Source organism: Miscanthus floridulus, chromosome 16 (genome assembly GCF_019320115.1).
Source record: "Miscanthus floridulus cultivar M001 chromosome 16, ASM1932011v1, whole genome shotgun sequence".
Taxonomy (NCBI): Eukaryota; Viridiplantae; Streptophyta; class Magnoliopsida; order Poales; family Poaceae; genus Miscanthus; species Miscanthus floridulus.
The window spans coordinates 20,423,102-20,448,733 of record NC_089595.1 but is presented as its reverse complement, the minus strand read 5'-3'; the positions used below and the strand labels follow the sequence as shown (position 1 = coordinate 20,448,733).

Sequence of the window (25,632 nt, the reverse complement as noted above, 5' to 3'; positions counted from 1 at the left end):
AACCCCACAGCAAACTTCGAGCACCTGGGCTCAGGAATAAAGTCACCGACCGACTCAAACTGGACGTAGGGCACGTTGCCTGAACCAGTATAAACCCTGTGTCATTGAGTGCTAGGCCACATCCGATCACAACGTATGGCAAAACTATAAATATTTACGTGTTTGTCACTTTTCGCACTGACAGTTGGCGTCGTCCGTGGGGAAGACGCCGTACGTTCACGCTTTTGGTCATCGAATGGCCCACCTTTCCGCCATCTTCGCCAAGACGGGCTCAAGCGATTCGATTCGCTTTGGCTCGCTGGAGTTTCCTACGCTCCCACCTATTGGGACGTAGGTTCCTTCCGTCTTTGAGCCGTTCCAGACCTTCCTCTTCGGAAGCCTAGACTTCGTCGCCGACTGGCTCAGCGTGCTTCGCCTCCGCGAGGAGGCACTTGTCCTAGCGCCCGTCGGAGGAGGAGCGCCCTCCGTCAGCCCTGAGACACCCGACGACCTCAACGACGAGATGCCTACGCTTCGCTCTGGGCCTATGCTAGGCTCAAACCCCACTGTGAGTAATGTATATATTGTTCTTTATTCGCTATTTCATATCTTCCGCTGACTCTCCGGAGGGACCCCGTTGTCCCCACCGCAACCGCCATGCAACCAGTTCCCCTACAGCCTCGCGTCCCCTGCGGACTCATACGCACGGGGGCTCCGAAAGATGCTGATGCTGCCAACTCTCACATCTGAATTCATGGGGATGGCGGGCTACGCTCCCGCCTCTTTCCACTACCTCATGGGTGACGAGGTTGAGAGCGACAGCTCTAGCATCGCCGACGTCATGGCACCTAGCCGCCCTCTGTTCCGGGAATGCGCCATGGCGGATGCTCCGGGACAGCCGCCGGTGGTAGCGGAGTCTCTACAGACCCACACCCCTCTGAACCCTCGTGCGGAGGCCCTCGCGCTCGCACAGGAGCACAACGAGGAGTTACGACAAAGGCGGCAGAGCCAGCCGCCACCTACGCCGGCACTATCGGTGCAGCACGCTATGCCACGCATGCGTAACCCGACGAGCGGCACCCGGGGTCGCGCCCGCTAGGTCTAGTGCAACATCATGGACGGGGGGGGGGGGGAACGATCCCCCACAGTTTGCTCGGGATGGCCAGAACATCGCCGCTGCGGCGATGCTTCTGCGCGGCCTTCCAGAGCCTGTCGACCCCTAGGAGTAGGCGGTCCACCGGAACCTCCGGGCGCTGGTGGAAACCGCCGCCGTTCAACAGGTGGAGAGCTCCGCGTCTCGATACCGACTCGCGGTCTCTCTCCCTACCAGGGGAATGGGGACGCACCAGACAAATCACTCCATCCGCTCACCACTACAGTCGCCAGGCATGGAACAGGAGGCCGCAGCTGCACCACACCCTGACCCGGCGCCCGCTCCACACCGACCCCTATGCGTGAACGGCTCAGGCCCGAGACGCTCGCAGCGTCATCAACAACTAGCGTCAAGCCCGGCATGATGACGACGTCCATCGTGGGGTGAAAAGAGCAGGCGGCACGGGCCCCGGCCGAACCATCGAGGGGAGCGGGGAAACGCACTCTAGGCATGGTCGTCGGCCAGACGACCGGAGTCCTAGCTCGAACGGCCCGAGACCACATGCCTTTGGTCGTCGCATCTAGAAGGCACCGTTCCCACAGCGCTTCCGACCGCATACCAACATCGCCAAATATACCGGGGAGACGAATCCCGGTATATGGCTCGAAGACTTCTGGCTCACCTGCCGAGCCGGAGGAGTGGATGATGATCACTTCATCATTCAATACCTTCCCATCTGCGTGGGAGAACATGTTCAACATGTTCGAGCGTGGTTCGAATTCCTCCAGCATGACAGCATCCGTGACTGGGCGGACCTCAAGAGGATCTTCGTCGGGAATTTCCAGGGGACGTATGTCCGCCCGGGGAACTCCTGGGACCTCAAGAGCTGCCAGCAGGAGCCCAACGAGTCCCTGCGAGATTACATCCATAGGTTCTCAAAACGATGCAACTCCCTTCCTGATGTTGTCGACGTGGATGTTATCAGCGCATTCCTTTCCAGGACAACCTGCGAGTCCCTGGTCGACAAGCTTGGCTGTCTAAAGCCCTGAACCACGCGCGACCTGCTCGACGTCGCCACGAACCACGCCTCTGACGAGGAGGCGGTCGGAGCGGTCTTTAGTGGTGGCCGGGACAAGGGCAAGGCCAAGCGCGAGGACCAAGACGAGGGCCCCTCCATGCAAAGGGGCAAAAAGAACAAGAAGGATCGGCATCGACTGGCCAACTCCGCGTTGGCTGCCGTGGCCGATCGTGCGGGCAAGCAGCCCCAACAGAGCCAGCCCGATCACTTCGACAAGCTCATGGATAGCCCATGCACCAACCACGCCTACCCCGTCAAGCACCTCTACAAGGACTGCGAGCGCCTCAAGCGCTTCCTGCGACAGGCCAACGGGCCAAAAGAAGGAAAGGGCCAGGAGGCAGCGGACAAGAAAGGAGGCGCGGTGGGCAAGGATGGGGACGGCTTTCCCGGTCCCGAGGAATGCCTCATGATCTTCGGGCGATCCGATGCCATCTACTCCAAGCGCCAGCACAAAGTGCGCTACAGAGAGGCATGCGTCGCCGAAACGGTCGTCCTCTCCTTCCTTAGTTGGTCTGAATCACCGATCACTTTTGATCAGAGGGACCATCCTTCCCACGTCGCCAGACCGGGTCGCTACCTGCTCATCGTCGACCCCATTGTCTGCAAGAAGCGCTTCACCAAGGTGCTGATGGACGGAGGCAGCGGCCTCAACATTCTCTACGTCGACACCCTCGACGCCATGTGCATCCCCTGGTCAGAGCTCCGCCCAGTGAGCTCTCCCTTCCATGGCGTGATCCTGGGAATGCAGGCATACCCGCTCGGGCAAATCGACCTGCCCGTCACGTTTGGCGACCGAGCCAACTTCTGCTCCAATGGTTCAACATCAAATTGAATCCTGAAAAAATATGTTTTCGGGGTTCCAAAGGGGAAGCTGCTTGGATACATCGTGTCCGAAACGCGGTATCGAGGCCAACCCCGAAAAAATCACGGCCATCTCCAACATGGGCCCTATACGCAACGTCAAGGGCGTACAAAGGCTCACCGACTGTTTGGCCGCCCTGAGCCGGTTCATCTCCTGGCTAGGCGAGCGGGGGATGCCTCTCTACAAGCTTGTTAAAAAGACAGACATGTTTGTCTGGACTGAGGAGGCACAACAGGCTTTGGAAAGCCTCAAAACATCACTAACGTTGACCCCAATCCTCGTCGCTCCCGAACGGGGAGAACCCCTCCTCCTCTATGTCGCGGCAAGCAACCACGTGGTGAGCGCCGCCCTAGTCGTCGAAAGGGAAGAGCCAGGACACCACCTAAAGGTCCAGCGACCCGTATACTTCGTCAGTGAGATACTCACCAACCCCAAGGTTCGGTACCCCCAGGTGCAAAAACTCCTATGCGCCGTGCTGATGGCGACCCGGAAGCTCCTGCACTACTTCACCGACCACGAAGTCTCGGTCGTCACTTCACACCCACTGGGAGACATCATCCGCAACCACGACGCCACGAGACGGATCTCCAAATGGGCACTCGAGCTAATGGGCCACGACATCAGGTATATCCCCCGTACCACTATTAAGTCTCAGACTCTCGCGGACTTTGTCACCGAATGGACGGAGGTCTAGCTCTCGACCCCAGACGTCACCCACGAGTACTGGATGATATACTTCGACGGGTCCGTAATGGCACCCGGCTCGGGGGCTGGAGTGGTTCTGATCTCCCCGGATGGGAGTAGGCTCCACTACGTAATCCGCCTCCATTTTTCGGCCTCAAACAACACCATGGAATACGAGGCCCTCATCAACGGACTACGCATCACCATTGAGCTCGGCGCTATGCGGCTGTACGTCCGCTGCGACCCGGAGTTGGTCGTCGACCAAGTCATGAAGGAGTCCTCTTGCAAAAGCCCCCTCATGGCAGCATACTGCCAGGAGGTGCGCAAGCTCGAGGACAAATTCCATGGGATCGAGCTACACCATGTCCCCCGAAAGGACAATGATGCCGCTGATTTTCTCGCAAAATTGGCTGCCAGGCGGGTTCCATCTCCGGACAGGGTCTTCATCAATGACCTTCACGAACCGTCTGCCCGCATCCTGGAAGGTCCGATCCAGACACACCTCGATGCCAACCTGGCACTCGGGGGCTCCGACCTCGGTGCCTCCATGACGACATCACCCGCCGACGTTGCCGTGGTAACACTCGATCAAGCCGACTGGCGAGCACCGCTACTCGCCTACCTCCTCGAGGAGGTTCTCCCACCCGAAAGGACTGAAGCGCGACGGATCGCTCGACGCGCCAAGACGTTCATCACATTCGGTAACAAACTTTACAAGCAAAGTCCGTCAGGAATACTCATGAAGTGCATCCCTACCAACCAAGGGAAACAGCTCCTCCTCGAGGTCCATGTCGGAATCTGCGGACACCACGTGGCCCCAAGGTCGTTGGTCGAAAAAGCCTTTCGCCAAGGTTTTTACTGGCCCACTGCGCTGCGAAATGCAAAGGAGGTTGTCCGCAGGTGCGAGGGATGCCAGTTCTACGCTCGGCAAACTCACTTGCCGGCACAGGAGCTTCAAACCATCCCCATCACCTGGCCGTTCGTGGTCTGGGGCCTTGACATGGTAGGACCCCTCAAAAATGGCCCAGGCGGCTTCACTCACCTACTCGTAGCGGTGGACAAATTCACCAAGTGGATAGAGGCAAAGCCCATCACCAATATTCGCTCGGAAGAGGCGGTCAAGTTCTTCCTTGACATCATCTATCGTTTTGGCGTTCCTAACTGTATCATCACTGACCACAAAACTAACTTCACTTGGAAGAAGTTCCTGGACTTCTGTGACGGATACGGCATCAGGATCGACTGAGCCTCAGTCAGACATCCACGTACTAACGGTCAGGTCGAACGAGCCAATGGCATGGTCCTCCAAGGACTCAAGCCACGAATCTTCGACCGACTCAATAAGTACGCCAGGCGATGGGTCGCAGAGGTCCTAGCGATCCTCTGGAGCCTGACAACGACCCCAAACCGATCCACAGGGTTCACACCCTTCTTCCTGGCCTACGGAGCTGAAGCAGTGCTGCCCTCCGACCTCGACCATGGCGCCCCAAGAGTGAAGGCCTTCGACCGCGACCGAGCCGCGGAGACTCAGCAAGACGCGGTTGACCTGCTCGAGGAGGCTCGCGGGATGACCGTCATCCGCTCCGCTCGCTACCAGCAAACTCTCCGCGGGTACCATGAAAGAAAAATCAGAGGGAGGATCCTCGAGGTCAGAGACCTCGTGCTTCGAAGGACCCAATCAACCAAGGAGAAACACAAACTCTCTCCACCATGGGAAGGACCCTCTACGGTGACCGAGGTGATCTGACCGGGCACCTACCGACTGAAGGACGACAACGGCAACGTTCTCACCGACACTTGGAACATCGAACAGTTACGTCGTTTCATCCCCTAAAAATTCGGTCTTACCGCTCTCTTTCATTCAACGTTTGCTCGTACAAGCACCCTGGCCCAAACATTTTAGGCCCGGGTCACGCTGGGCTAAGCCCCATGCGGCGCCAGCGATTGCAGGCGAGCCAGACGCGGAGGTGGTTCGCGGGGTCGTCCGAAGGGAGGCGGAGGAGGATCTCAAGTCTCAACGAGGAGGTCGTCCACCAGCTCTGACAGAGGGGCCATTACCGCCGGTGCGCACGTGCCCTGCACGGCGGAGGCGGCGAAGGGTTTGGGCTTGGCCAGTCCGCCTGTGTCGAGAACTTTTTTCCGCGGAAGAGAAGGGCGGCGCCTTGGTTTCGTTTCAGCGTCTTCCTCTGCCAGGTGGGACCACCAAAAAAAAATTCTTTGCTTTGCTTTCTTTTCTTTGGTAACCTTTTTGAAGATACCGTAATTCTATTATTCATAAACTCCACTGTTGCAGCAAAAAGGTGTTATATATGACATTTACGTCATAGGATTTTCTTTTTGACAACATACGTCATAGGATTAGGAACCTTGAGTCTTTGGAACCTTGTTGCAGCTTCCTGCGGTCCTGCTGCCAATGTCGGCAGTTCACTTCTTCAGATCTTGGTCAACACTGTAGAAGTATAGATCATTATCCTCACAAAAAAAAAGAAGGAAAACTCCAAGATCATGCTCAAGAACTTGAACTGAATCCAAACTCAAACTCTCTTCACTTCATGCTTAAGAACGTGGAAAAATATTGCGTCAGGTCAAACCTGTAACTGACCAGACAGTTCATTTTCAGGAAAGAAGATTTTTTGGAAAGTAAAACAAGACAAAAAAGCAGTCTTGTAGTCATGCCTAATTCGATAGAATTTCAAGAAACACAAACTTAACGAGAACCACGACTGGCCACCTTGGGCAACCTATTTCAACTTTCAAGTCAGACTGGAACCCAGCCACACAGTCCATTCTTCAGAACCTAACCACAGTTCATCTTCAGGAAAGAAGATTGGAAAGTAAAACAAGACAAAAAAGCAGTCTTGTAGTCATGCCTAATTCGATTGAATTTCAAGAAACACAAACTTACCGAGAACCACAACTGGCCACCTTGGGCAACCTATTTCAACTTTCAAGTCAGACTGGAACCCAGCCACACAGTCCATTCTTCAGAACCTAACCACAGTTCATTTTCAGGAAAGACAACATAATCTCTTGAATTAACATGACATTAGCGCAACAGCCATCGGAACCTGACCACAGTTCATTCTCTTCATGAGCAGCCTTGTGTAATTGAACTGAATCACAACTCCGACATTTCTTTTCAGTTCCAACTTCCATGAGAACAAATATGAAAGTGGGATGACCCTGTTCAGATCGAACTAAAACTTAAAACTGCCTTAATCACAGGGTCAGTTTTTGGGAAAGAAAACAAATGATCAATATAAGTTCAGTTACAAGACTGTACGTCATGAACTGAAGCAAAAGTCCAACATTCTTTAGTCCAAACTTCCAAGAGCATGCACAGGAAATTGGTAACCAACTTTGTTCACATCTAACTTTGGTTGAAAAATGCATCACCTTCAAGGAATATGCACACAACAGCAGGGTCAGTTTCAGGAACGAGCACATATTTTTCAAGTGAGAAATAGCACAAATAAGACAAAAGTAAACATGGAGCATGGTTCTCATGTCACTTTCATTGTAAATTCGATCAACTTTGAAGACAGAAACTTGAATTCTACAAGAAGAATGAGTAACCACAATCATTTTTCAGGAGGCAGAAACACAGAAGCAAAAACATATACAGAAATGTATGATGCGAGTCATGGTCATGAGCAAATTGTTAAAAATTATTAACAAAGATTTTGAGAACTCATGAATTTATTTGTCTCCCAACGACCATACAGGACAGATTCTCTCGGTAGTGCCATAACAGCGACAGATTGTGCATCAACAGTCCCAGGACCATGAGTTTGTTGCTTTGGTTTCTCTCTCAGTACTTAAAATGAGCTTCCGACAACAAGACACAAATCTCAAAGTTGGCCTGGGAACCCGAATCAGGTACTACAAGCTACCAGCCCACTGCATCATCCATCCATAGAGCATCCCTTCAGGACACGGTCATATATGCAGAACCAAAGAAACATGCCGAATTGCAGGTAATTCATGCTAAAAAGGAGGAGCAATCAGAATTCACAAACATGGCCGCATCTACCAAAGGATGTATATTTATTATACAGTGGTTTCCACTGATTACAGCAATGCAAAAGTCAGTAAGGATAAGTCCCAAATGGAACAGCACACCACCAATGCAGTACATGACTATCGACTAGCATATGGCAAATGCTTAGTGACACCACTAAGACAGTCAATTCAACACGTTCACCAAACAGCATTTGAAAGATCCAATTCGAACTGTCCAACAGAAAGAAAACATAATATCACAACAAATTATTGTTAATCCTAATGAATTAGGGAGTTATTTTGAGAAGCTCTTGGAGATGTTCAATATGCACCAAAATAGCATGCAACTTATAATTAATTTATATGAAAAAGAAATTTGAACTGAAATGATCTTCACCACAATTAATTAGCTGACCCCGAAAGACACCATACCCACATGCATTCCTACGTGTCCACACCCAACCATGGTATGAACGTGATTTTCCATTGATCTGCGGTCACACAGTTCGTCTGGTCTGCCGTGCTTTCCTTGGTCAAAGTCCATGCAGTCATGACCGCGTTGCCTGATTTTTTATATTGGAGACTTTTTTGTCCAACATTTTCCCACCATTCGGTGTCACGAGAGCCACCTTCTAATGTTTACGGTCACAAACGACCCAACTGACCCACGTCATTTTAAGCTACCCACTTCACATCACAGCTCACAAGCATAGCAGACATGGCAAGAGCTTGCATTATTATCCCTATTCTCATCATCCTCTTGAGTTTGTTGTGCCAATCGGATGAAGACCAACTGACACAAGCTAAAGCACTCTCGCCTGGTGACGTGCTCATCTCTAAGGACGGAGCCTTTGCTCTCGGCTTCTTCTTCGCAGGCAACTCTAACAAGAGCTTATACATCGGCATCTGGTACAACAAAGTGCCGGAGCGCACGGTGGTGTGGGTCGCCAACCGTGACAACCCAGTCATCGCCTCTTCGTCAGCGAAGCTCGCCATCAACAACAAACCAGAGCTGGTGCTGTCGGACTCCCAAGGCCGCACCCATTGGACGACGACGACGATGAACAGCACCACAGCTGGAGGCACAGGAGCTTTTGCAGCGCTACTCAGCTCGGGTAACTTTGTCCTTCGAACGCCAACCGGTGAGACAATATGGCAAAGCTTCGATCACCCGACTGACACCTTACTCCCATCCATGAGGTTATTGCTCAACCACAAAGCTCAAGTGCCAACTCGCCTCGTTTCTTGGAAGGGCCCTGATGACCCATCCACGGGGAATTTCTCATATGGCGTCGATCCCAACTCGAACCTTCAGTTCTTCACTTGGCACGGGAACTTGCCGTACAGCCGCTCCAGTGTGATTAACAGTGCCTCTATGTCCACTGGCATGTCCCTCGGCAATGGTTCCTCCGTCATATATCAAGCCATTGTTGACACAAGGAACGACCTCTACTATACGTACAAAATCCCTGAAGGAGCACCCTACATGCGCCTCTGGCTTGACTACACCGGCAAGATAAGGACTCAGAGTTGGAACAGCAACACATCATCTTGGATGGTCGTTTTTGAGCGACCCCATTCCAGCTGCGATCTCTATGCCTCGTGTGGTCCATTCGGCTACTGCGACAGCGTGGGTGACGTCCCAACGTGCCGGTGCCCTGAAGGATTTGATCCCATCGATGGTGTCAACTATTCGAGAGGATGCCAGAGAAAGGAGACTCCGAGATGCAGGAAAGAAGACAGCTTCGTGACCTTGCCAGCGATGAAGGCTCCTGATAAGTTCTTGTACTTGAGCAACAGAAGCTTTGACCAGTGCGCAGCCGAGTGCAGCAGAAACTGCTCGTGTGTAGCTTACGCTTACACCGGCTTGAGCCTAAGTGACAGTAATGGCGACACATCAAGGTGTTTGGTTTGGACTGGGGACCTCATTGACATGGAGAAGGCCAGCTTTGCTGATAACTTCTACCTCCGAGTTGCTGGATCTCCTGGTACGCAACCTTCCAGTCTATATGTTTCTTTCACCTGCAGCGACCTTTGTGCCTCAATTGTGTGGACACCACTAAAGTCTTTTTAGCAAGAGTGAGAATGCTCCAAAAACTTTTTAGGCTTTAGTTCTTTTTTATATCTAAATCCCAAACCCCCTTTCTAAAGAAGGCATTAAAGGATAGAACTTAACAATAGACCGTACTTTATATTTAAGGCAAGCAGACATCAAATAAACCGTATCAACATACCATCTCTCGGACTTTATGCTAGTGTTGATGGCATCAAATAGTAAAAAAAAATGGATTAGAAACTGCTAGATTTACTTGTAATCATTGCAGCAGCCCTAAACTTCATAAGAGCACGCATAAAGCAACTTGAACTTTTGCGCAGATACTGGAATAGAACACTTTGTAGTGGCAAATTATACATAACTATTCCTATAAAGAAACCCATCAGCAATGTGCAAGGGTAACTGTTTAAGGTGGTAAGTATGTCCTTGAGTGTTTGCAGATTGTTCTTTTTACTTGTATATAAGTTATTAGTCCAGGATCACTAGGCATGGTCCTTTCCAAGTAAACTTACGATGCTTGATGATGTAAATTCTGATGGATGTACCATCATGTACAGTACAGAAGAAGAGCAAATTAAACAAGATTTTACTCCCGATAATAGCTTTTGTGCTGCTACTCACATTCACAGCCCTTGTCTGGACATGTAAAAGAAGAGGTACAAAGAAAAAGACCCCTTATTTTCAGAAATTTATTGTAGTCGTGTAAATGTTCAGGGGAAAAAATAGAGAATCCATTGACGTTTGTATGAGCAGGTAGACGACAAAAGAAGAAAGTTCAGAACAGAGTGATACTAGAATACTTGAGGTCTCCGGATGAAACGGGGGACAAGAATATAGAGTTCCCATTTATTAGCTTTGAAGACATTGTTGCAGCAACAGACCATTTCTCAGACTCAAATATGCTTGGGAAGGGAGGTTTTGGCAAAGTTTACAAGGTACTAGCAAGCTTTCACTTGAGAATGGTTCTCCGAAAAGTTTCACTTGATAATAACATTGATAGAAAATTATGTTATTTATCGTTTTCTAATGATGGAACCATGCAAGGGAGTGTTGGCTGGTACCAAGGAAGTAGCAGTCAAGAGACTTAGCAAGAGTTCTGTTCAAGGCATGGAGGAATTCAGAAATGAAGTTGTCTTGATTGCAAAACTGCAGCACAAGAACCTAGTTAAGCTTATTGGTTGCTGTATTCATGAAGATGAGAGGTTGTTGGTATATGAGTACTTGCCCAACAAAAGCTTGGATTACTTCCTCTTTGGTACATTCAATTGTCATATTTGTTAATAAAACCCGACAAATAAATATGCGTATGTGCCTAGTGATATGCCTTGTTTCATGTTATTCTCATCAGACTCGTCAAAAAAATCAATGCTTCAGTGGCCGACAAGGTTCAAGATAATCCAGGGGGTTGCTAGAGGAATCATGTATCTCCATCAGGACTCGAGACTGACTATAATCCATAGAGATCTTAAAGCAAGCAACATCTTGTTAGATAAGGAGATGAGCCCTAAGATATCAGATTTTGGCATGGCTAGGATATTCTTTGGTGAGCAGCTCCAAGCAAATACTAACCGAGTTGTAGGGACATAGTAAGAAACTCTTTTAGAATCAATTCTTTACATATAATTTATTTGCTCGCAGTTTTTAAGACTATGCATACCTTTCATTGGAATAATTTACACAGTGGTTACATGGCTCCTGAATATGCGATGGAAGGTTCCTTTTCGGTCAAGTCTGACACCTACAGCTTTGGTGTTCTACTGCTGGAAATTGTAAGTGGATTAAAGATCAGCTCGCCACATCTTCTCATGGATTTCCCCAACCTTATAGTATATGTAAGTATCGTGATATGCTAAGAATTCAGAACTAAATACCCAGCGAACATACATATGTGGTCACTATGAAATTGTATGTGTGTATTCAGGCATGGAACTTGTGGAAAGATGGGAAAGTAGACCATCTGGTGGACTCATTTGTTGTGGAGAGTAGCTGCCTCCTTGATGAAGTTTCGCGATGCGTCCAAATAGGACTTTTGTGTGTACAAGATGATCCAAGCTCCAGGCCCTTCATGGCAGCGGTTGTGTCCATGCTGGAAAACAGAACTACGCCACTTCCAACACCAAAGCAACCTTCATATTTTGCACAAAGGAGTTACGAGCCCGGAAAGGCTGGAGGCCACAGGGAGGTCTCCATGAATGAAATGAGCTTGACAGCACTTGAGGGTCGTTAGATGTTTAATCATATTTTACTCTGAATTTTCAGCGATTTGCAACAGTGACAATTGTAAATTTGTGCATGTGGTTGTTATATCTGTGGCTTGTTTTCTATAAGGTGTTTGCTGAATCCGTGGATGATGTAGAATTCTTTGTTGAAGTTAGCATTTGTGTTTTTGTTACAGAATAAGCTCGCAATCTTGAGCAATTTTGGGGGTCTTGCTTAATTCTGAACCTTTCTTCCCAGTCCTTGTATCTTATGGCAGCAGAAATTTGATCTTTTTCCATTTAGTAATGGGATGCGTCACAGGCACAGGCGCACAGCAGCAACAATTCTTTTTTTTTACATTGTACTAGTAAATAATACATGAAAAAACAATCAGACTGAAAATAGATTAGCTTACCCTAGCAAGCTGTGACCTGTGAGAATGGAGCGCAGCGCCCCCCACCGCGTCTTCCTTCCATGACGACCTGGCAGCGCTTCCAACGGCAACCTCTGCGCATTCGCCCATGCCTTCTCCTCAGCGGACGACCGGCGGCCCCGCGACGGCGCCTCCGCGCCTCAATGGAAGCGGCAGCGGATGCTGTGTCGCCCGTCGCCCAGTTAGTTGGGCCTCGAATCTGCTCCCCTTTGGACGCCCAGTTTGCTGCGCCGGGCCCCCGTCTCAAGTGTTTCTGGCCCACCTACTGGATACCTGCTTGGCCTTGTGAATATGTGATTCTTCTGCAGCTTACATTTTCCTTTTCTTCAATTTTTTACTAGTCTATTTTTCTTCAATATATTCTCAAGGTCTTTAACTGGATCCGAACTCCAACTCTCTTCAGTTCATCTTTTGCTTTGAAACCATGCTCAAGAACTTGAGAAAATATTGCGTCAGGTCAAAACTAGAATTGACCAGAGAGTCCATTTTCAGGAAAGAAAGCACACATTCGTCCGTCGTATCTTCAGTCCAAAGTACCTGTCACCTGACGAATAACTTAAACTAGTAGGCAAAAAAGCAGTCCTCTAGTCACGCTCAACACTATTTCGGTCGAATTTCAAGAAACACTAACTTAACGAGAACAACAATTGGCCACCTTGTGCAACCTATTTTCAAATTTTCAAGTCAGACTGGAACCCAACCAGGCAACCACAGTCCATTCTTCAAGAACATGACCACAGTTCATTCAGGAAAGACAACATATAATCTCTTGAATTAACATGACATCAGTGCAAGGGCCATTGGATCCCTCTGACGTTCTTCTACAGTTCATTCGCTTCGTGAGCAGTGTTGTGTACTTAAACTGAATCATAACCCCAACATATTTCTTTTCAGTTCCAACTTCCACGGGAACAAATATGAAATTGGGACAACCTTGTTAAGATCCAACTAAACTTAAAACTGCCTTAATTACAGGGTTAGTTTTGTGAAAGAAAACAAATGATCAATGGGTTCAGTTCCATGGCTGTTCATGACTCAATCACGAACTGAAGCAAAAGTCCAGCATTCTTCAGTCCGAACTTCCAAGAGAATGCACAGGAAATTGGTAACAAACTTTGTTCACATCCCACTTTGGTTGAAAACAGCATCACCTTCAAGGAGTATGAACACAACAGCAGATCAGTTTCAGGAACAAGACATTCGAGGGAGAAATAGCACAAATAAGACAAAAGTAAACATCAAGCATGTTTCTCATGTCACTTTCATTGTAAATTCGATCAAATTTGAAGACACAAACTTGAATTCTACAAGAAAAAGAGTGAATGGCCCTGTTCGCTTGAACTTATCAGCTATGGACCTATGGTACAGTGTTTTTCTCTCACAACAAATCAGCGAACATTACTTTTCAGCCTGGCTTTTCAGCGAAACGAACAGGGCCAATGACCAACCACAATCATTTTTCTGGAGGCAGAAACAAAAGCAAAAACATAATTAATATTGATGCGAGCCATGGTCATGAGCAAATTGATCAAATTTGTTAACAGAGTTTTTGAGAGATTCTCGATAGTGCCATAATGGCAAGAGATTGTGCATTGACAGTCCCCAGAGCATGAATTGTTGCTTTGGTCTCTCAATCACTACTTCCCTCAATAGCATGAGCTGGCGACAAGACGCAAATCTCAAAGTTGGACTGCAAACCCGAATCCAGTACTACAAGCTACCAGTGTACTGCATCATCCATCCATACAGCATCCCTTTCAGGACCTGACCATATATGCAAAACCAAAGAGACATGCTAACAAAGAAAGGAGCAACAAGAACAGACATGACTGTGTCTACCATAGCATCTATATTTACTATACAGTGGTTTTGACTGATTACAGCAACGCAAAAGTCGGTAAGGAGAAGGCCCAAATGGAGCAGCACACCACGAATGCAGTACATGACAAGCATATATCTTCTGATCACTGGCAAATGCTTAGTGACACCACTAAGACAAAGTCAATTCAACACGTTCACCAAACAGCATTTGCAAGGTCTAATTCAAACTGTCCAGCGTTAAGAAAACATAATATCAAAACAATGTCTTGTTAATCCTAAAGATTTTGTCCAAACCCCCACCACAAAACCAAGTCATTGATCCCAGAGAGTGAGAGAGTTGTCCACGACAGAACCCAAAGCATGCCATCTGCTGATCAGCAAACACCAGAACATACCTCACGCATAATTCAGAAGCCCTTGCACCAGCAACTAGAGTTTGTCATGCATTTGGAACACCTTCCCTTGGTTCCTGGCCTGTATAAGCCTCATCAATCACTGCAGAAATGCCAAAACAAATGAAATAGCATCAGATCAGGGGGAACAACCACGAGGATCAACAAGGTGCCGTTAATGGAAGGAAAAAAAACACCGACAGCAACCTATGCCAATACAGAGCATTACAGGTTCATTCAGATGGGTAGATGGGCATGCTGTTCTTCAAAGGAAAACTTCTTTTAGGAAAACATACAATTGTTAATATTTAAAATTGTTACTAACAAGTAACAGTTTTGTATTTACAGCTTAAACACTAACAATACATGTAGACTAGAAATTTACAATAAGCACAGCGTACATGTGTTCATAGGGATGAGTGTGCGTGCGTGTTGAGCATCTGCATCTGTACTTGTGTAATTCAACAAAAAAAAAAGAAACAAAGGCAATAAGCTTATATACCCGGAATGCAGAAGCTCGTGTAGGGAAAGACATAACTATAACCCTCAAACACCTTCTTTATCTTCCCCGAATTGAGGTGGACCATGTAGACATCACCACGGTGATGAGCATATTTGTAGACAATCACAAATATGATATCTGCGCCCTCCATGGAGCCAGTCACATTAAACCGTGGCGTCAGCGTGTCTTTAGGGAGCAGCGTCTCAAGGTTGAAGGCCCTGGCCTGTACCCATTGCTCAAATCCACTGGGAACTTTCTCCGCTGACCACAGGCATAGGCTGAGAGGATCTTCCAACAAAGTGGCGAAATGAAATTCACCATCCGCCGTGGCCATGAGGGATGCTGACTGAGGACGGTAGATCGCCGAAAGGCGATGGGTGGTTACTTGGTATTCAAAAGCGTGGTAGTTCCCACTGCCCCTGAAGTAGAGGGCGTCTCCTACGAGAACGCTCGGAGATGGCATGTTGTCGACGGAGTACAGATTGTGGCCTGGAGTAGAGGTTACGTATTTCCAATCATCCGTCTCAGAGGAGTACACGAGCGCGCATGTGCGAGTCGAGGTGCTGAAGAGGAAAACCACGAGGAAGGGGCCCCTGTGGCAGCCGCGGTGATCGCAGCCTTCAGCAGTGGCAGCGCAGAGTACCGCCGCGTTGAAATGGGGGCGGTCCGTGGAGCGGCCAGTGGGTGGGGCCGTGGGGCGGGGAGAGGGCTGGGGCAGGCGGCGGCGCTCGTCCGTCAAAGGGTTCCAGACGATGAAGTCCAAAACCACCGGGAAGCCCCCGACTGGGGCTGGGGTGGCGAAGAGGGCGCGGCCGTGGCGGCAGTCGAGGGCGAGCCAGCCCGGGAGGTCGCGGGCGGCGGGACGGCGGAAGGTGGGGTCGATGGACTCGAAGCGGGAGCTGTAGGGTATGGCGTCGCTCACGATGCGGAGGAAGCCGGCGACGTGGGGCGTCGGGTGGAGCTCCCGGTGGCGGCAGCAGAAGTCGGGGTCGGCGAGCATGCGGCGCCAGCTCTTGCATACGACGGCGGCGCGGAGGAGGCACGCGGGGTCGTCGGGTGTGACGCGGAGGAGGATCTCGCGGACGAGCTCGTCCGGCAGGTGAGCCATCGCCCCTGCCTGTGCTCTGCTTTGGGGAGATGGCTAGGGTTTTGGGATTGAGTGGATCGGGGGACTGGATTTGGGAGGGGAAAGTGAGGAGTGAGTGACGAAGAATTGAAGACGGTGGTGCACAGCACTGGTGCCTCCCAAGTAACTGTGGTTCGAGTGGGGCCACCTGGTTGGCCACCACTGCCAGGTTCTTCTCTGCTAAGTGGGGCCTCCCATGTTTCAAACGAAAGTGGGGCCTCCCACAAACCTTTCTTTCACCCTATTCGCTTGTTGGTTTCAGTCAGGTTTATTCAACCAGTTAACAGTGTTTTTCTCTCACAACAAACCAGCACCAGTCAGCCCAAACCAGCCCAGAAACCCACCAACGAACACATCGTTTGTTTATTTTTCTTTTCCCCTGTTATAATTACTAGGACGATCGGCGCGCTTCGCCGCGCCCGTATTCAATCCACGTCGATTTGTTTATATTCAACATCACATTGCCATGGAAGACTTGGAGATATTCAGCCTGTTCGGGATGCCGTATCGTATCGTGGATTATTTACTGCTGGCTGGTTTGGTGTGAGAGAAAAACACTGTTCCCGGCTGGAAATTTACGATCGTTTACGAGCAAGCGAACAGGCTGATTGATGGACCAAAAGAGACAGCAAGTTATATGCAGCAGAGGCCGTAATGAAGAAAAAGGCCAACCAAAACACGTGTCGCATATGAAAACGTTAGCACCTTTTAGTTAATATAAGAATTAATTTTTCTATGGGCAACACAACAGCTAGTTTGTGGAAAAAGGTTTATCATTCTTGTATGTGCCCAACAAATGAGATGAAAGTAAGTAAAACGTTACATTAGTTATAATAACAATCGTGTTCTAGGTACACGACGATCTTCCCACAAAAAATTACAACACAAAGAATCAGTTTGTGCATATATAGGCTATAAAGAGTGTTTGAGGTCGCTTGATCCCGTCACAGTTGCAGCATGGCGGCTCACCCTGCATGTCATCTGAAGCTTTTGCAAAAATGAGGAATTTCCTCCGGTCATATATAGTCCACTTAGCCTAAAGGGAGTAACAAATTTACTACCTTGTCAAAGAGTCATCAACCATGCATCGATGTAGTATAGTTTGGCCTGGCTAGAGGGAACTGCAAAAGGGAAAAGAAGTGGTGGTTGATTGAAACAAAAGAGATGGCAAAGAAGGAAATGTGTTATAACAGGTTAACTGAAGATGCAAAACTGAAAATTACAAAGACATTCATTTCCACCTCTGTTTACCACTGTTTTTTTGGGCACATCCTCCAAAAACATCCAAACCTTTTTTGTGCACGCCTGAAACAACCAAACTAAGACCTTGCAAAGAAGAAAGAAATAAGATCCTAAGAAAAGGATTTTGGAGTATCTGTAAGGGGTTGGCTTAAGAAAAGGATTTTGGAGCATATGTAAGGGGTTGGCTATGTTCATGGTAGCGGGAAGCAGGGATCTATGTTCATGGACTTGAGCATGGCAAGTGGACGGAGTGGCCAAGCTGAGAGACCACTCTAAATCCGGCAATCCTAGAATAGGAAACTAGTTCAATCTTGGGGGAAATCAGGGAGGTAGAGGAAATTAGAAAACGAAGAGAAGAAATTGGAGTACCTAAGAGAGTGGGGAAGAGTTTGCTTCTGATGCGGTGCTTGGAGTACATCGATGTTGGTCGTCTGTGCTAGACGCTGAGGTAGACCACCTGGGTGATGAACATGTAATTTTTAGACAACCATGGAGTTAAGCATGATCAATCAGAAACCAACAAACCCATGACTAATGCATCTGAAAAATGTAATGCTAATTTTGTATATGATCAAGATGCAAACACGTCTTCCAATCAGTGAAAGAGAATGAAAGGAGGTGTTGATCTTGAAGAAGCGTATTAGATAAACACATGTTTGCGGCTTGACTATCTTATTGCAGCGAATAGAAGCAATATACCACTAAGATTAGCTGGGCACAAGGTCTTTGATGTTCACATGTACACTCTACATTGTTTCTCATGTTCTGTATTTAAGTACTTTATTTATGGACACAATGACGACTATGTATTATGGGATACAAATAACTAAGTGCGAAAGCACAATGACGACTGTCTATATGGGAAAGAATCAATGAAATTGATATGTACCTGCTCTGCAGAGCAACAGATTCAAGGAGGTTAGATTTGCATACCATTTGCGTAATGTGTATCCCTGAAACGATGTTTTCCCTACAACATTGAAACTCATGAAGAAATCAGACAACGAAATACCATAGCAGCAAAGGTTACAGGTACAAAGGGATGAGTGCAGTACCTTCAATATGAGCACATCACTGGTGCGCTTGTGTTCCTGTGCATGAACCGCTGGAGAACAAAGGCATGTACATGTTCATTCCGTAAGCAAATCACCACAGTTATAAGCATAAAGGAAGAGTGAGATTTGTATTTGGTATTCTCCATGTCACTTGTATTATGGATTCTGGTCTGATGTCTGGAACTGTACGAAGTCTATCTATATACAGAAGTATCATCTATGTTCCAAATTGAATCAAACGCACACATGACCTGCAACAGGTTGTCTGATTTCAAAGAAAGAAAAGTCCCTGTATTAGGCCATTGCAACGTCAAACGAAACAGCATCTTTCAATGTTTGCCAAGATATGTGTGTCCAAGTAAAATTACTATATATAAAAGTAAGCTATGTCTAAATTGTATGCATGTACGGGAACTTTGGAGGGTCATTCTTTATCTAATGTTTCAAGAATATGGTAAATGTCACCATCTGACAATGTTGTACTTCCCTTCGATGTTGAGTTTCAGTAGAGGTTGTGGTTAAGGTCATTTTTCTTTTAGCGTCGGCGTGTCTATAACTTTTCAAACCAGTGTACTTGCCCCTCTTTTTTTTCTCTTCTGCAAGATAATGATATGCAGTATGCCTGCAAGCTCCAGGAAAAAAAAGGAATACTCTCCTTAAAAAAAATTAATGCACATATCATTTACATGCTCACATAGTTTAGTTTCTCAGTGCTATGGTCAAATTGGTCTTGATGTGCACAAGACGCATGTAGTATGCAGGGAAAATCGCGTACGTGACCAGAGAGCATGGGATAGAAAAGAGTCTGGGATAGATAAGCTTGAAGCTGCGTACAATGTCCCTTCAAGGATTTATTTGTTTAGATCCACGACAACTTGGACAGGCCGATCTCAAACTCACACTAAACAAAGCCCCCTTTCCAAAGAGGTTTGTCATAGAAGATGCTGCTGCTGCTGCTGTCGGTGCTCTCGACAAAGCTGATAATGCACTGGGAACCACAAAATTTAAGAGCTTGGCATCACTGTGAGTGCTTAATCTTTTTATTGGTTGGCCAATTATATATAAATTCACCGATGAGACTAGGGATTATCGATTTTTTTTTAATTTTAATACTTTTTGTAAACTAATTCTAAATCTAACACTGTCTGTTCTTATTTTCAAAACTAACACTTTTGGCCGCGCCTATTACCATCGCGCCATGCATGGTGGCGCGGTAGGGAGCTGACGTGGCGATGACCGGACCGGCTGACCGTTGACGTGGTGAGGCCTGCCGCGCCACCGATCTTGGCGCGGCAGTGCCGCGCCCTAATCCGTGGCGCGGCAGAGCCGTATAAAAGCCCCGCGCCCGCGCCTGGCCGCCGCGCCCGCGTCCCGCCCGGCCCTCCGTTGCCGCCTCCCTCCCTTCCATTCCATTCCCCAGCCGCCTCCCTCCCTCCTCGTCCTCGTTCAAGGTAATGACGCACTTTTTATTTTTGTTTGAATGGTGGATAGGAATATTATGAATGGGAGTTAAAGTTAGGAGAAAAATTATGTTTGGGAACTATGGGCTACGGTTTGAAGGTTGATTATTTAGTTAGAAGTATGTTTACCATGTATATTTTTGTTGTTATAAGTGTTGGTTATATTATTTTAGTTGCAATATGAAAGGATCAAGATGCCCAAGAGGGGGGGTGAATTGGGCTAATTCTAAATTTTCTTGCAATAATCAAATCCTACGGATAGCCCAATTAACCCCTTGTGCCTAGAAAAGTGTTTCTATCAAACTAACGCACAAAGGACTTACAACCTATGTTCCAAACTTACTCTAGCATGGCAATTCTATGAATGTAACAACAAGTATTGAATTGCACAAAGTAAATACTCAAAGTAAATGCTCAAAGTAAAGAGAGAGAGGAATGCGGCGATGTTTTGCCGAGGTATCGAAGAGTCGCCACTCCCCACTAGTCCTCGTTGGAGCACCCGCGCAAGGGTGTAGCTCCCCCTTGATCCGCGCAAGGATCAAGTGCTCTCTACGGGTTGATTCTTCGACACTCCGTCGCGGCGAATCACCCAAAGCCGCTCACAACTTGAGTTGGGTCACCCACAAGCTCCGCCGGGTGATCACCAAGCTCTCAACCACCACCAAGCCGTCTAGGTGATGGCGATCACCAAGAGTAACAAGCATGAACTCTCACTTGACCACGCGAAGCCTAATGAGAAGATGGATGCACACTTGGCTACTCTTGATTCACTAATGAGGCTACTCTCTTGGATTATCAAATCTCAATCACCTCACTAGGATCTTGCTCTTCTTGGCACTCACAAATGTGTTTCTCAGCTGTTTGAATGAGCAAAAGTGACTCCACACACGAGTGGAGCTTCTATTTATAAGGCAGCCTGAAAAACGAACCGTTATGAGCTTCTGCGGGGTGATCGGACGCTCCGGTCGTGATGACCGGACGCTCCGGTCAGTTCAACCCACGAACCAGTAAAAATGAGTTGACCGGACGCTGGCAGGGTCCGGTCAGCACTGACCAGACGCGTCCGGTCGCATGAAACCCTTACTGGACCCTTACTGGACTCGACCGGACGCTGAACCCTCAGGGTCCGGTCACAGATTCCCTTCTCTGGAACCTTACTGGAGTCGACCGGACACTGCCTTTCAGCGTCCGGTCACTTGACCTCTTCAGCGTCCGGTCGCACCGAACGCAGACCGCTGATCAAATGAACTGACCAGACCCTGCGGCCAGCGTCCGATCGCACTGGGGCCAGCGTCCGGTCAGCATTTGACCCTCCATTCACTTTCAACTCTCGATCATATGTGAATGAAGTTCGCTCCAAAGGATCTTAGGCATTCATAGGAGCTTCCTAGAGCTAGTTTTAATAAGTGTGCACCACACCTAACTCACTAGACTCAACTAGGTCAAGCTACCCGTCCATACCCCCCTTAATAGTATGGCCAAAGGAAAAACAAAGTCCTAAACTACTCTAAGTGTCACTCCAACTCCAATTGACACTTAGAACTAGTCATCCTTAACCTTGTCGTCCATCCTTTGAAAACCGAAACGATTTCCATCGTAGGGGCATGACAACTTTGATTGCCCAATCGATCTCCATTACCATGACCTAACTTAATTGCCTCTGCAAAACACACGTTAGTCATAGTAATCTTGTATTGTCATTAATCACCGAAACCCAACTAGGGGCCTAGATGCTTTCAATCTCCCCCTTTTTGGTGATTGATGACAATACCACCTCGAGTATGTGAAAGAGTGAGGTTTTTGACGGGCTTGGTTCATATAAGCTTTTGTCGATAAGAACAAAAGTATTGGTCGAGCTTATATGACCCAAACCAACACAATGTACTCAAAGGATATGAATTAAGCATGAGTACATGTAACAAAGCTCATTTGTATTGGAGTATAAACGCGGAAGCAAAGGCAAATGAGCATAACACAAGTGATATGACATATACATAATGTAAAGTAGAGAGCACACATGTCATAAATCACAATCACGTAGATAGCACTATCACATAGATATAATAATGTGCACGAAAGTAAACACACGAATGCATAAGTAATAGTGTATCACACAAATAAAACTCCAAATGTATATAATAAGCTAATACTATATAACTAGCTCCCTCTAGATCACGCTCCCCCTGAGTCTACATACTCAAACCCTCTCCCCCTTTGGCGTCAAACACCAAAACCTAAGGGTCGGACGGCGGGGCTACAGCGGATGAGTCAGGCGCTGAAGTACGTGGGGCAAGCTGGAACTGGGCACCATCATCATCTGACCCTGAGCTCTGTACTGACTGACCCTCTGTGGTAGGAAGTATCGCTGAAATGGTCTAGGTCTGAGCTGGGGCTGGTGCTGCCTGTGAAGCTGCTAGTATGTCTGTCGTAGGATCTGACGAGGCGACAGACGAGGGGAGCCTCTGAGTAGTCACTGCGGCTGGAGCTGCTGTGGAAGGACCAGCAGTATGCATATGAGGCGGTGTAGGCATGCCGGTCAGCTCACTGAAAGATGCTCCAAGACTCCTGGAGACTGACATGTCAGGCACAAAGAGCGAGGGTGACTGCTCTGGTGAGAAGCCCGTGTGATATGGAGTGAACTGCGGGGCAACCACCGGTGAGGACAACCACTGGGACACCTGAACTGTAGGTGAAGCAAACTGAGCTGGAGGCTGTCCCTGACTCTGAAGCCCGCTGGGCTATATAGCTGGAGTCGTCGTGGTGGAGGTAGGCTGAGCAAGCTGGGGCAAAGGCTGTGGCAGTGGGGCCCCAAGTGCTATCACTACATGCTGCATAAAAGCCCATAAGCTGCTGCTGCATGAGTATCTGCTGGTGATGCATCTGCTGCTGCTGCTGGAGAAGCTGCTGCTGCCTCTGGAACTCGTCCTAACGAGCCTGGAACTGTGTGAAGTTGGCAGCTGTCTCCTATGCCTGTCGTGCCTGATCCTGCTGCATCCGCTCAAGAATGGCAATCAATGCGGGGTCTGTCTGCGGTGCTGGCGGAGCTGAGCTAGAACTGCCGACCTCTGCATCATGTCTGCGTGGAGGCATCTGAGGAATCGGTAGATAGTCATCATCTGAGCTATCACTGGACTCTGTCATCTCCTGCTGTGCCTCAAGCTGCTCCTCCTCTGTGGCGGCAATGCCTCTAATAATCTCGTACTGCTGAGCTTCTGACTCTGGAATATCTGGACAATGACTGGGACGAGCTGGTGCCTTGGAGTGCTATGCCTTATCCTCTATGCCATGTTATATGCGGGAAACTCTGTAGTGGCAGCCCTGTACTCTGCAACCAACTCAGGGGTCCTGACGTGCACACATTGTAGCATCAAGAATATGACCCAATGAGCATAAGGAAGCTGTCGGCGACCCCTGAAGCCCTCAGCAATAGTATCCTCCATCTCTGATAGAAGGAGGTCCCAAATATCGAACACGGTCTGCTGCATTAGGGCATTAAGGAGCCAGAGCTGTAGGCGAGTCAGACCCTCTCTATATCCCAACCTGGGAAGCAATGTCCTCCTGATAATAGCCTCTAGCACTCTCGCTGTAGGAGTCAGGTCACTGGGGTTCCTGCTCGACCCCTCACCAAAGGGCTCCTTGAAGCAATGTCTCACCAGGTCTGTAGGAGGCACCAACCCTCCATGAGGACGCCTGGGAGGCCCCTGCTGTCCATAACAGACCTCATGCAACTTTATAGGCTGCTCCTGTAATCTCAGTATCTCCCGGGCCCTGAAGCTCATCACCCGGTAATCTCTGCCGTTGAATGCAAAATGAATGAAGTTATGATGCGGATCAACGTAGAGTGAAGCATAAAACTGCCGGACCCAAGATGGTACATATACTCCTGTCCGGCCAATCAGATCTGCAAGCCCCAGCAAATAAGACAAGTTGGGGCGGATGTGCTCTCTAGCTGCTGCCACAATAGACTCCAAACTGTAGACCCTCTGAGATCTGAACACTGCCCCACTGTTGATATAGGCATTATAGAAGTCCTCCTGGAGCGGCGTGTAGAACCCCTCTGCTGCTCTCTCATCCCTCCTCGGAGGAAACCACACATCGAACTCAACAAATCTCAACTGGTGAACCTGTCTGGCTGTGGCGGCCCTCAAGTCGAGGTGTACCACTGGAGGCGGACCCTATGGTCTGGGCGGTGGGCGTGAGCCCCTATGCTGTGTAGCTGGCCTCGATGGTACTGTGGCACTGGTCCGACCAGAGCGGCGTAACTGGGGTGCCGGCACGGTCTCCTCGGCCTGCTGACCCTCCTGAGTCTCCTGAGCTGGCTGAGGCTCTACTGGTGGGGGCTGCTGCTGTGCCTCCTGCTGGGACTCCCCCTGAGGTCGAGCCTCCTCAATAGCCAGTCGACGTCCTGCCATCATGACAGTCCCAGGTGGACCAACATGAAGACGCTCAGCCTCCTCAACTGCTGCCCTCTGTGCTGGTGTGAGCTGTGGATCTGCTATGACAACACCACTATGAGCGCCTCCTCTCTCGGCACGCTCTGCGGCCTCTGCAACAGCTGCTGCTCTCGCTGTCTCTGCGTCGGGGTACTTGCGCTTCTTGGATGTCACCTGCTTTGTTGACTTGCCTTTCGATCCTACAGGCTGGCGAGGCGGGGGCCTCCGATCATCATCACCTGGCCCACCACCAACGTTCTTGGTGCGAGCCATCTGATCTGACAAGAGGGTGAACTGCCGCTGATGAAGATCAACAAACAAACTAACACTCCCGAGGCTTGGCCTCGATCCTTACTCACGAGCTTGGCTCCGAGTTGACTGCCAACTGTCACAAGAACCACAACGACACCGACTCGCTGCACGATGGAATAGATGGATATACGAATAAATACAATATATCTAATAGATGCGAAAACCTAGGAAGCAAGCAATGTAGGTACGAAATTGAGACGAAGGGCAAGCTACCTGACGACCAGCGATCCGGGAAAAGAAAAGACATCGCGCGGGGAACCTCGGAACCGATTAGGGTTAGGGTTACGAAGAACAACGATGAATTGATGGCCCTAGATTATTTGAAATCAGTGCATTGTATTGTAATTTGATCTAAGCAAATCAAAAATTGGTACAAAGATTAAGCTTTACCAAAAAAAGGATAGGCCTGAGGCACTGGAATCGTCCTCGAGTGATGCTCGATGCCTGAGAGCCGATGGCGGCGATGGCACAGAGATGCTCGGCAAACGGGCTCCTCTGCGGCGGCGCTGAGGTGAGCGAGGCAGGGGCGAGCTCAGGCAAGGGAGGCGCAGTGGCGGGCGCGCGGACACGGGATGAAGCTGCGGTGGCGCGGCGAGCTGAGGTGGCGCAGAGGCTTGGGCGCGGGAGCGACGGCGCTAGCTAGGGCACGGCTTGGTCACGGCGGGATGCGGAGAAAAAGGTACGGCGGTTCGGTTAAATAGATTCCCCAAACGTGACAAGAAAGGAAACAGAAAAAGAGTCCTGAAGCCGTGCGGGATCCACTGACCGGACGCTCCGGTGGTAGCGACCGGATGCTACCACCCAGCGTCCGGTCGATTCTAGAGAGGTCTAATTCCTCTGGAATTAGGACCGGACGTGTCCGGTGGTCCATGACCGGACGCAGGCAGGGTCCGGTCAGTACAG

General features: G+C 48.9%; 2 protein-coding genes across 2 annotated transcripts; one reads left to right on the top strand and one right to left on the bottom strand.

The window, feature by feature from the left end:
• The first annotated feature begins 8,155 nt into the window (after positions 1-8,155).
• On the top strand, positions 8,156-12,353 carry LOC136513696 (G-type lectin S-receptor-like serine/threonine-protein kinase B120). The gene is made up of 7 exons (XM_066507654.1): positions 8,156-9,686; positions 10,312-10,410; positions 10,508-10,689; positions 10,799-11,009; positions 11,103-11,340; positions 11,436-11,586; positions 11,676-12,353. The coding sequence occupies exons 1-7, from the start codon at positions 8,417-8,419 to the stop codon at positions 11,979-11,981; spliced, it is 2,457 nt and encodes an 818-aa protein (XP_066363751.1). The 5' UTR covers positions 8,156-8,416; the 3' UTR covers positions 11,982-12,353.
• Positions 12,354-13,103: 750 nt separating this feature from the next.
• Positions 13,104-16,321, bottom strand: LOC136512758 (uncharacterized). The gene is made up of 3 exons (XM_066506750.1): positions 15,102-16,321; positions 14,603-14,702; positions 13,104-13,537 (listed from the first exon to the last, which is right to left on the bottom strand). Exons 1-2 carry the CDS (start codon positions 16,207-16,209, stop codon positions 14,647-14,649), a joined length of 1,164 nt encoding a protein of 387 aa, XP_066362847.1. The 5' UTR covers positions 16,210-16,321; the 3' UTR covers positions 13,104-13,537; positions 14,603-14,646.
• Between the last annotated feature and the right edge of the window lie 9,311 nt (positions 16,322-25,632).

What these genes read in the sequence shown, in the direction of transcription:
- LOC136513696 (XM_066507654.1), top strand. Translation starts at nt 8,417, where the DNA reads ATGGCAAGAGCTTGCATTATTATCCCTATTCTCATCATCCTCTTGAGT. An exon ending in GTTTTGGCAAAGTTTACAAG is followed by an intron (nt 10,690 to 10,798) that starts GTACTAGCAAGC and finishes GAACCATGCAAG; the next exon opens with GGAGTGTTGGCTGGTACCAA. An exon ending in CTTGGATTACTTCCTCTTTG is followed by an intron (nt 11,010 to 11,102) that starts GTACATTCAATT and finishes TATTCTCATCAG; the next exon opens with ACTCGTCAAAAAAATCAATG.
- LOC136512758 (XM_066506750.1), bottom strand. Translation starts at nt 16,209, where the DNA reads ATGGCTCACCTGCCGGACGAGCTCGTCCGCGAGATCCTCCTCCGCGTC. An exon ending in CACGAGCTTCTGCATTCCGG is followed by an intron (nt 14,703 to 15,101) that starts GTATATAAGCTT and finishes GCATTTCTGCAG; the next exon opens with TGATTGATGAGGCTTATACA.